Source organism: Nesoenas mayeri (assembly GCF_963082525.1).
Source record: "Nesoenas mayeri genome assembly, chromosome: 5".
NCBI lineage: Eukaryota > Metazoa > Chordata > Aves > Columbiformes > Columbidae > Nesoenas > Nesoenas mayeri.
The window spans coordinates 24,471,192-24,482,621 of record NC_137548.1 but is presented as its reverse complement, the minus strand read 5'-3'; the positions used below and the strand labels follow the sequence as shown (position 1 = coordinate 24,482,621).

Here is an 11,430-nt window from a genome sequence, read left to right as displayed (position 1 = left end):
ATAGAGGAAAAGACCCCAGAGAAGCAGGCTCAGTGGAGCTGGTTGCCCTGGCACACCCAGTACTGCTGGGAGAGCAGTGCCAGCCAGAGAGAAGGTGGTAGCTGCCCCATATATCTCTCTTTGGGGACAAGATAAAAACAGTGTCTTCTCCCTGTTAGAGCTGATCGATGTGGGAAGGGCATGTTTCCTGAAAATAAGTTGCTATTCAACTGCACTCGTATTTTTGAGGTTTCTCCGTGAAGAGTCGTAAAAGCAGCAGCGAGTGCATATGGCCATGCAGGGCTATGGGGGAGGGCTGTGAGCGGATGCCAAATCAGCTGAAACCTAAGAAGCTTGACCTTCCTCACCTCCACCCCTGCTCCCACCGCCTCCAAATAACCTTACAAGGGCGCATCGGGAAGGCCAGGCACGCAGCAGCGAGGGGAATGCAGCCCAACAGCAGGCAGGGACGTGTTGCTCTGTGTCAGTGAGGGGGGAGAGAGGAGGACACTTCAGGGTAGCCGCAGCCACTGTCAGCAACACACACTGATACTAGCAAGGTTCATTTCATCGAGCCAAGCACAGCAGTCAGCCTGTGCAATCTTGAACCTACCTAGCACCAAGTAGCTCAGCCAGTCCAACCAGTCAGAGACTGTACTGGCCGGACAGACTGGTGATGAGCATCATCCCCCTCCTATTCACATGTCTAACTGCTCTCTTCTGCTTTTCACCCTACAGTTCCCTGAATGGCTGAAAGAGAGTGGGTTTGTTGTCAGAAACTTGAAATGATACGTAATGTCCTGTGTTTCTTCTCACGGAGGTAGGCGAGCCCGTTCCCAGTGAGAAGAGCTGAGTTCCCACAGAGCCTCCCAGTCAGGGCCATCAGCGTGGGGCTGGGCTGCCCTGTGGCGAACACGTGGAGTGGGAGATGTTCAGCTGGCTTGTCAGAGGAGACCAGTAGTAGCCTCACTCTCTGCACACACACCTAATCCTTCTTTTAAGACATACACCAGGGAAAAGACCTTGTCTACAGTTCTTTTCACATCACCCTATCAGCAAAGGCATTCCCCTTCCCAGTCTGCATTAGTTTTTAAGGCAGGGGCTGAAACCACAAAAGCCCAGTACATGGTTTTCAGATACTCTGAAAATAAACCCAGCAGTGCCTATTTCTGTACAGAGCAGTATAACTGTGCCCTCTGCATGTTCCAGGGGATGGTTGTAAGGACAACCATGTAGGTACAGAACTATGTTTTGGGTAGAAAATGCATGCTATAATGGATTCTGACGGCTGAATGCCAAGGGGGAAGCTGTTCTGCTTCAAGAATAGCCTTACAAGAGTCAGCATTACCGTGACAGTTCAGTATTCTGCTGCAAATCTACAAGATGTGTCACTTTGGCAGAGAAAGAGGCTGCTAATGTACAACACAAACCATCCTGCTATGAATGGAGAATGGTTGCATACCACAAAAAAAAGAAAATGGCAAGACCTAGGGAAGAGGGAAGCTGCAAAGGGACTACTGCATAGTAAACTGGGAACCTGAGAGTTCTGAGGAGACAAAGCTCTTTCCCTTAAGGGGAAGAAAAGCTCAGCTCACAAGACACATAAAGAAGCAGACAACCCCTTTTCCAGTGACTGCAGCAGCTCTGCAAAGCTATGCCGGCATTCAAAGAGATTGTAGTTTAAAAACAATGTTAGTCCTGACTAGTTTGGAACTCAAATATTAAAGGCGGAAGGAGGGTGGTGGAGGGGGGAGCATGCTATATACGCAACATTGCTAAGTGACTAAAAAATATAACAAGGTTTCTACTAAATGACAGCCGTTAGCATGGGTGAACTCGAGCTCCTGATGGAACTGTAGTATTTCCCTCGAATGGACATAGCATCCCTTCACCGCACAAACACTTCCATCTCCAACTCACATAGAGCTGCCAGTGCTTAAAAAACAAATATCCAGTGACACACATGTTCTAAGCCATTTCTTAGAAAATAGGCTACAAGGCTATTAAAAGAAATGTTGAGAATAATCTAACTGGAAAAACAAAACAACCCTCCTTGGGAAAATAAACCATTTATATACTTCCTCATAACAAGAAGAATGAGAGCACAAAAAATGACCACCTGGACAAATAAATTCACTTACACGATTTATTCAAGCAAACTTTGGGCTTTACCTTAAATAACTGGCAAATATGGGGGAGGGAAGCATTACTGTAAAATACAGAAATCAGGTGAATCTCTCTATGTGAGACTTGCTCAGCAGCTCCCTTTTCCTCCTCCTCAAAAAAAGGTTACAGCTTGTCAGCTGTGGACATCTTCAGAAAGAAAAAAATCTAAGGAGTGGGTTCAAAGAAATGCTGGCTAATATGCCCAGACTGGCTGCTTAATGAGCCAGAGTAAAATAAAAGGTCACATGGTTACAAAAAACCTCCATACAACAAATGCCCCGTAGCTACGGTTAACTTTAATTAACTGCAGTATTACACTTCACTCCAAGCCTATTTGCCACCTATGTCTACTGCTCCTTACCTTTCCTTTGCCCACTAAAAGTCAAATTGATGAGTCTCGTAAGTGGGCTTATGTTTCCAAAATTCTGACTGATAAGAGCTTTTCAAGAATGTCCTGCAATTAAAGAAGGCTATCTCTAGCTTCAACTACTGAGGACTGATTTCAAGATTACAGGAGTGGTTCCGTTTACAGAAATCAGGGTATTAATGCTTCTGTGACAAAATTAAATGTTGAATAGCCAGTAGTTTTTTAATGGTAGTTGCAACTCACACATCAATATTACTTCTCATTAGGTATAAACTTGCATTTCATCTATGTGTAAATTTTTTTTCACTGCTAGTCATGAGCTCACAGTGTTAGTCCCCCCATCTCGTGATTTAGAAGAACACTGCTATGTGGGAACTGCATGCTTATACATAATTGAAAATAGGATCAGTACAAATCTATACTCTCAAAAACTTATACGTAGTATCCAATGATTAACTCAAAATGTATAGGTTGGATCTGATAATTAACTTAAAATATTATTTTCCTGCATTATTCCATGCAATTCATTACATAAGAACAATATGATATTTTTAAGCACCAATATATCACTTGGCAGAAAAATAATATATGTATATACACAAAGTCATTGTCTGAAATCGCAGATATAGTGACGCCCAAGACTGATTCTCAAAATGTACCCCCCCCAAAAAAAATAGCCAGAGCAAAGATCTTCAGGCACGATAAACATAGTCTCGAGGCTCCTACCATCCTTTCCACAAGGAATACAAATGAAAAATGTCTGAAGAGCATGCAGATACCAAATGCCATCCAGACTTTTTAAAAAGTACCTCTTTATACAATTATGGGAGTCTTGGGGGTGGAGATCCTTAAAATGGAATAAAACTCAAAGCTCATAACCTGTGGCACTGTTGCATTTGGAACAGCTCTGTGTTCTGCTGGTCAAACTGCAAAGGATTTCTGCAGTGCTGCTTTTGTTTCAGGTTTTCTATCTTTCCTTCATTTGCCTCACTGGAAAGGACAAAGTTCACATTAGGTTTGTTTGCATTTTATAACTAGTGTGAGGCCTGTGTATTTACTTTGCCTGTTGATCAACTAAGAGGGATTGCACTGCTCCCCAACCTCCAAAAAATGCCAGTATCACATAAAGTAGTTAATTATACAAAGAATCACATATGAACATTGCCAAAAGGAAAGCATTTCACTTCAGTGTCTTAAGGAAGGTTCCTCACCTGAAAACACAACTCCTGTTCAGCAATTCGGTTATGAAAAGTCATTGCCTGAATGGGGTAGCTGCCCACCAGCTGCAATGGCAACTGCAGAAGGTGTGATTTCCCGCTATCCTTTTTTGTGCTGTGCTCAACTACCGTCCTGCTTTACCAAGAGTCTACGGCTGATGTCAAGCTTCGACAACCGCTCTTAAAATCAACTAAAATTATTAACCACATGATGCTGTTTTTGGTTTGTGGTGGGGTTTTTTTGTTTGTTTTTTGTGAAAGAGGGCTTCGTTTCACATCTCAAGCCTTATTAAATTGCACAGACGATGGATCCATCCTGTATTGCAAACACTGTTTGCAGCTGGAGAGCTGGCAGGGGGAGAAGGGAGGAGGAAATGAGATGCAGAAACAGTAAATAGAAAATGCTTAGTCAGCAACTGTTACTGCAACATTAAAGGTGAATGTAAATAGGCACAGTGACAAGATTTAGATTAAATTTGATAACGCCATCAGCATCATCATCTTACTGAATATATGTGAAAACGTGCGTACAAGTGCCACAATTATCACAACAAACTGCAGGCTCTTGCTATAATGGAGAATTTCAAAAAGACAACATGGCTTGCGCATGCTGCCTAAGCTCTGAGAAAAATAAAACTTGCTACTCCAGAAGTATTAATATCAATTGAATTTATTACAATTTACTAAGCTCCAAGGCACATTACAGTGTTCTGTTAACTACAGAAATGTATAAAGGACAAACAGAGCATGTTTTTCATGTACAGCATTTTGCTCTACTGTTCAAAAGCATCCGTGCATCAATAAAAGCAAAAACAAAAAACACATGAAGATTAAAAACGTTCAGATCAATAGAAACAAACGGAAACATTTTCCTTACAAACTTGCAACAAAAAACACCCTCCCCCCAGAGCCACCCCACCATTTTGCAAACAAAAAAACAAAAACAAAAAAAATAAAGTGAAAGACTAACACTCAGGGCTTGTAAAACAGAAGCTGTCACCATTTTTGTAGCAATTTTTTTAGGCATCAACACTGGCCTTGGCAATTTTTTTTTTCTTTTTTGTGTTTTTCTTCTTCTTTCAGAGAAGTGCATACATTTACAAAAATACACACCAGCAGCAGGTAATCGCTAAGGGCTATTAACTTTGTACCTAGCCAACACACTGCCAAAGAAATGAGAACAGGTATTATGTAGTAACCAAACAATATTATATTCTGTTTAACAAAAACCAGCTCTATCCTTCAAATGAAGAAGAGTACATACCTTTGTTTCAAAATATAGAAACATACGACGAAAATAATGTCTATACATAAGACTAACTTTTGCAGTTTGTTATATTCACAATTCTACATCTTCAGGAGTCTGAAGGGATTGGATTTTCTACTCAAGGGTCTCTCTCCTTTTTCACTTTAACGTCCCCAGCTAAAATGGTGGCGATCTCACCCTGCATAAATGCCCAAGGCACATTGGAACCGACTAGGGGGCATTTCTCTCCGCTGGGGCAGTAGACTTCACCAGTCGCCCCTTGGGCCTTGATGCTCTCTCTGGAACAAGGGAAGCAGAACTTGTGGCTGGGCACAGAGGGGCACTGAACAAAGTGGGTGTCCTCCAAGCGTTCGTGGCAAATGGTGCAGCACAGGGGCCCGCTGTTGGCCATGGGGGAGTCCGGAATGTTTTGGGGGTGCACTTGGTCCATGGCGGGGTGGGCGCTGGGGGGAGGAGGGGCCACTTGCAGGTTCATGTCCCCGTTGCGGGAGGCCAGGCGGCGCTGGCCCGGCACCGAGGCCGGCGACACGGGGCTGCTGCTGTTCCTGCGGGTGGACGTGGTGGAGTGCACCGAGCTGCCGTCCTTGGGCGAGTGGGCATTGCCCAGTGTGTCGGCCACCGACATGAGCGCAGCCATGGGGGACTGTCCGTTCTGGGGGGCGGACTCGGGCGGCGTGGTCCGGTTGGAGTGAGGCCCGAGGGGCGGCGGCGGCGGCGGCGGGGGGCCTCCGCCGTGTACCGCCCCGAAGCCCCCGGCCGACATGGTGAGCTTGAGCGCTTCGCTCTGGGTGGCCATCCACTGCTGCCGTTGCTGCTCGTCGCTGAGCTTCAGAGCCCCCTCGGCCGAGTCCGAGGGCTCGGGAGAGGCTTTCCTCTTGCGCATCGCCCCGCCGCCGCCACCGCCGCCGCCGCCGGGTCCCCTAGAGGCGGCGGCCGTGCCCTGCGCCCCGCCAGCCCCGGCCCCCGGCCGCGGGAGACTCACCAGCGCCGTGGGCAGCATTGGGCAGCTGGCGTCCAGATAGGGCTGCGGGAGCATATCGGCGCCCACCAACTCCTTGAAGAAGCGCACGGACTCTGGCAGCAGGTCCCCCAGGAGACGCCAGTCGCCGGAGCCATGCTTCTTCTCGTACTCCAGGTACTTAAAGCCCGAGGAGAGGCCGCGGCCGAAGTCCTTCATGCAGTCCTGGTACATCTGCTTGGCCACGCCGGAGGCGCTGGAGAAGACCGTGCCGGAGCCGCTGGGGTACTCGATGAAGAGCTTCAGCTCATAGTCCATGCCCGGCTTGGAGACAGCATCGAAGGCGAAGACGCGGCCAAGCAGGGCGTGATCCTTCTTGAAGCGCACCTCGTAGGGGGTGCAGCCGGCCAAAGTGAGCAGCGTGTCTCGCACGATCTTGGGCTTGCTGGCCCACTCCTCGGCCCGGTTCCGCAAGCTCTCGCTGAGCTCGGCCAGCGCCTCCGCGTTGCGCTGCTTCTCCTTCAGCTCCCGCTCTTGGTCGCTGCTGGACACCGAACCCGGGCGCTTGCCGCAGGCCTCGGAGGACGATCCGCCCCCTCCCCCGGCGCCACCACCGCTGCCGCAGGTGGCCCCTTGGGAGGAGGCGGAGGGAGCCGGGGGACCCCCACCACCGCGGCCGCTCAGGCCCCCGTGCGGCGGCGGCAGCGCCACGCCGGAGGCGGCGGGCCCGTTGAGCAAGGTCTGCGGCAGCAAGTTGGGGGGCACGTTCATTTGGGCGCCAGCGGCCCCCGGGGGCAGGCCGGACACCAGTCCCCCGTGCGCCCCGCGGCGGGAGGAGGAAGAGGAGGAGGAGGAGTTGGGGCTCTGCCGGTTCAGCTCCGGCGGCCCGTCCTCAGGCGGCTTGGGGAAGCCGTTGGGTCCCCCCAGCCCGTTGGGCAGGCGGGCGCCGTGGCTGCTGCCCAGGCTGCCCGGCGGCGGCGGGTACTCGAAGCGGCTGCGCTGCTCCGCCGCGGCGGCGCTGAGCCCGTAGCGGTCCAGGCTGGACTGGGTCAGCCCCGCCGAGGCTGCCTTAGAGGAGGCGTCCACATGGTTGAGCTGCTGCTGGGCCGCTGCCGCTTCTTTGGCGGAGAGCGGCACTGCCTTGACGCCCACCGGCGGCGGGGGGCCCGGGGAGCGGCCGTCCTGGAAACAGCCGTGCGCCCGCTTCAGCTGCCGGGCCGTCTCGATCACGAACTCGATGCGGTCGGCGCCCTCGTAGTTGACGCAGCCCCGGCATACGGGTTCCGTGAAGTCCCAGATCATGGCCCAAGGCATGCGGGGCAGGTCGCACAGGTAGCATGACTGTCTCCGGGACGACGACACCTGCGCGGCGGACATGGTGCTGCTGGCCAGGGAGCTGCTGCCGCCGGGGTAGGGGCTGGCTCAATCTTCCCCCCCCGGGCTGCAGGGGGAACTCTCCGTACCTGATCCTGTTGCCCCTTTCAGTAGGGGGATCGGCTGCTTTCAGTTCGCTCCTGCTGTCGGAGAGGACTTCTTCCAAGTCCTGCCGCTGCTGCCCCAGTGGAGTGGGAACCGCTTCTACTGCTACTCCGGGGGGCTGGGTGGGGGTCGCCTTCTAGCCTCTTCTGTTTCCCTGCGCTCTCTAGCTCTCCGCTGCTGCTGCTCCTCCTCCGGGAGGAGGCGGAGGTGCACGAAGGAAGATGGGGGGGTCACCTTCCACCCGCGGCGGCCGCCTCGCGAGCTCGCTCTTCGCTACGTGCTGATCTAGCGCCGCGAGCCAAACAGGGGGATCCGCACGGAGCTGTCCGGTCCCGACAGCGGCTTCCCCGAGCGCCGACGGAGCGAAAGCAGCCCGGGGGTAGCGGCGGCAGCAGCGTGGCGAGCGGCGCCGCCTGCTTCTCACTCACATCCTCGCCGCTGCTCGCAGTCCAAGCGCGGGGTGCTGCGCGCCGCCGCGTGTGGCTGCGCGCCCCCTCCGACGCGCCGCGCCGCGCTCCCCCCGCGCCGCCCCGCCTCCGCGCCCCGCTCTCGGCTCGGCTGCACTCGGGCGTGGCCCCGCGTCATCGTCGAGCGCCGCCCTCGCTCCCCTCCCCCCGGCCGCCGGCGCGGAGCCGACTTGTTGCGCGGGGCGCGCATGCCCGGCGTTCTGCCCGCGCCCTCCCCTGCGCGGCCGGCAGCTGGAGCGCGGCGGGGCACGGCGGGGCGGCGGGCAGCTCGCGCTGCCGGCTATGTTTGGAAACTCGAACGCCAGATCGCGCCCTCGCCCTCCTCCCCGGCCCGCGCCGCCGGTCCTCCGCAGCCAGGCAGCGCATGCACAATGACGGGGGCAGCTCGTGGTGTGGTTTTTTTCCTGGCTGGGCTTGCTAAGTTCAAATGTCTCGTTTTCAGGATTTTGTAAACCCGCGGATCGCCTCACTTTGCCTCCGTGACGACTGCGCGGCGTCTTGCCACCGAGGCTGTCGGTGGGATTCCCGAGCGTTGCGGCTGCTGAGGCAAATAGGGGGGATCCCGCCTTAATATCCGATTTCGTGTTTCTCTTTCAGTGGTCCCGGTGACAGAATGACACAGTTTCTGCAAGCCTGTGACTACACTAGAATCTCTTCCACTTTTGTTTAAATCGGCCATGTTTGCCAAGTGTTTAAGGTTGGGCTGGGAATGATTGTGCTGTGCGTTGCTCAAGGGTGTAGGAGAGGCCGGGCAGGTGAGTAATCGCTGTGATCTCATCTCTCTAATGCAAAGGGACATAGGATTTCCCCGGCCCTGTGAGAACACACAGCTTTTTTTTTCTATTTCCCCCTTTAAATAGCTTGCTAACATTTGCATAACACTGCTAACAGGCAAATTACTCAAAACAACTCCGGCTCATGCAAATAGGAAGAGAACTCATTTCACTGGGAGGGAAACAAAAAAAAAAAAACCCGAACTCTGCCTTCTACTGACCACGATCCCCAAAGTTGCCCGCTCCTCGCCCCGCCGGCGGGGCTCTGCACAGCTAGCCTTTGGCTGCAGTCGGTGCCTGTTTTTGCAAACACTGACATCGCTGTCCACATCCAAAGAATAAAGTCTCACTGCGGGGACGCGGTTCGGAAGAGACCTGGCGCACCCGCGCTCCCGCCGGGCAGCTCTGCCCGCAGAGGCGGCGCGCAGCGAGGGGAACGCTGGCACGCTCGCTAAGTGCGGAGCCTCGCCCAGCTGGGCTGTGTTGGACGGATTTTTCTTTCAGTACCTCTTCCTGATTCCTTTGTTGCTAGAAACGCCGAAAACCCCGTCCGTTACAGGTTTCCCTCTGTGCTTTAAAGGGACTTGGGGTTTCTATGGCGTGGTGCCACGGCTGCCTTACATGCGTACGCACACACGCACGCCCAGCAGCGATGCAGCACCGAGCACGAAAGATACCTTGTGTTTGCTTAATAACGTTTCAAAACGCACACGACAAAAAGCTGTTGCTTTAAATAATTCGTTTCATATCGCCAGTGTGTCTCATTTCCATTTTTAGTTGTCTAAAACGTTTTATATGTGTCTGGTTATAATCTATAAAGCTGGCAAACGATATGTATGTGAATGGAATTATTTTACAAGGAAGGCTTAATGAAATGCATACGCTGAAGTTACAGAAATGGTAGGAGCAGATAAAATGCAATAAGAAAATCCATTCTGACAAAGTGACTCTTTTTCAGGGGTAGTTTGCAGAAAGAGATAGAAGAGTCTTTGAATTATGTGAGTCTCCTATATGCAAATTGGCTGAAGAAGATGCGCTAAAAGAGAGTGGATTTCACACTTAGAGATTTCACACCTAAACTGTGGACATTATAGAGGCTTCACAGAAGCAAGCTTCCAGCAAGGCAGATGAAAGCTGGTCAAAGTAAACGACTTTGCTTCCAGCCACAGTGATTTAGTGATGGCTGAGGATTTCTACATTAATATGACTTTACTTGACTAAACAAGCATGTGTTCTCTCTGATTCATACTGGAAGATCGACTCCTTCCTCCCCTTTGCTATCCTGTGTTGATCTTCATATGAGAAGCAGAACTGGACTGTGGGAAAAGGTCAGCCCATGCTTAAAAAATTCAGGTTGAGAGAACTGAGGCTTTCCCCTTCATCCCGAGTGTCTGGGAATGCAGAACTGCAGCATATCCGACTGTATTTCAGGCCCCGGGTTACACAAACCCAACATATGACAAGGCACTCTGTGTGCTTGAACCGCCCCTCACCCTGGCTCCTCGCTCCACTGAATCCTCCTGCAATAAAGCCCTTTTTTGGTAATACTCACCTCACAGGAACAGACTTCTTGGCTCACAAGAGCAGTCTTTATAGTGGGTGTAAATAATAATCACCTTAGATATAATCTAGCCTCAGAAAACCATTTAGAGGTGCTGTCAACTCCCTTTATATAATAGTTTGTGAATAGAAAAAGAGTAGAGATTAACATCTGTGACCTGACCAAACTGCCTTTACTTTTACTTGCAGGATACACAGTTGCGGAAATATGTTTGTTTTTCCGTAATGATTAAACTTTGATTTAAACTTTGGTCATGGGCACGTACTGTACCATTACGCAAGCAGCACTTAAGGATGAAGTGTCAGCATAGCAACAATATGGCCAGCAGCAGCAATGATCTCTGCAAAGCTGATTGATGAAGAGAACTGCAATGTAAATGCAAATAAATGCCACGCTGTGGCACCTTCACAGGGAACGAGTTGTCGGTATCAATCTAATCTGGTAGGGGAAAATAGATTGAACGGTGGCAATGTAACAAAGCTCCAATCTCCGGCAGCGCTGTCCCTGCGAGGGTACCAGCGTGCTCACCTGCTCACCTTCCGCCTTTCCTCTCCTTTGCCATGCCAATGGTGGGGCAGGAGCAATCCAGATCAATCTTGCTGGATTTATACTAAACATGTCTGCTGTTTATTTAGCTCTGAAATAATCCGGGAATTAAAATTACATTTGGAGGAGGAAAAGAGGAAACCCGACCAATGAAGCCGTTCAGGTGTCTGATCTGACTAGCTGAAAGAAAGAAGCGAGAAAATAAAAATAGCGTAAGACCCCCTACCCCAGACAGTAGCTTGTTTAATAAGAGAGAGTGGAGCACAAGGAGGGATGAAGCTGTGGCTGCAAACAATTGCTACCCAGCTACTGCTTTTTGTGCAGGAACACGAGTCAGCACTTTGGATGCAACGTTAGGTATTCTGCGGAGATTGCCCTAAATTTACGACCTGCCAATAGTCCCAAGGGACAAGGAATATAATTTTCACTATCAGAACTGTAATCTACTAACTCCTTCCTTTCAGTGCTAGGATAAATACTGCCATCCAATAATCCCTTTCCCTTTATTCCTGTTACTCTCTTTATTTGGAAGTACAGATGCATACACATGCACATACACATCTGTGTGACATTTAAACAGCAGGTGAAGCTTTGATTTAAATTAAGGAATTGAAGCGATCATAAAAAACACGGCGTGTGGGAGCGGCCAG

At 50.9% G+C, this 11,430-nt stretch overlaps 1 protein-coding gene and 1 long non-coding RNA gene across 2 annotated transcripts; one reads left to right on the top strand and one right to left on the bottom strand.

Annotated features, from left to right (window-relative positions):
- Positions 1–4,297: 4,297 nt before the first annotated feature.
- On the bottom strand, positions 4,298–7,949 carry IRF2BPL (interferon regulatory factor 2 binding protein like). Its single transcript, XM_080345654.1, has one exon. The coding sequence runs from the start codon at positions 7,329–7,331 to the stop codon at positions 5,115–5,117; it is 2,217 nt and encodes a 738-aa protein (XP_080201780.1). The 5' UTR covers positions 7,332–7,949; the 3' UTR covers positions 4,298–5,114.
- A 317-nt stretch (positions 7,950–8,266) lies between these two features.
- On the top strand, positions 8,267–9,753 carry LOC308041155. The gene is made up of 3 exons (XR_013922202.1): positions 8,267–8,290; positions 8,498–8,655; positions 9,632–9,753. It is a non-coding gene; the product is annotated as an uncharacterized lncRNA (long non-coding RNA).
- Positions 9,754–11,430: the final 1,677 nt, after the last annotated feature.

What these genes read in the sequence shown, in the direction of transcription:
- IRF2BPL (XM_080345654.1), bottom strand. Translation starts at nt 7,331, where the DNA reads ATGTCCGCCGCGCAGGTGTCGTCGTCCCGGAGACAGTCATGCTACCTG.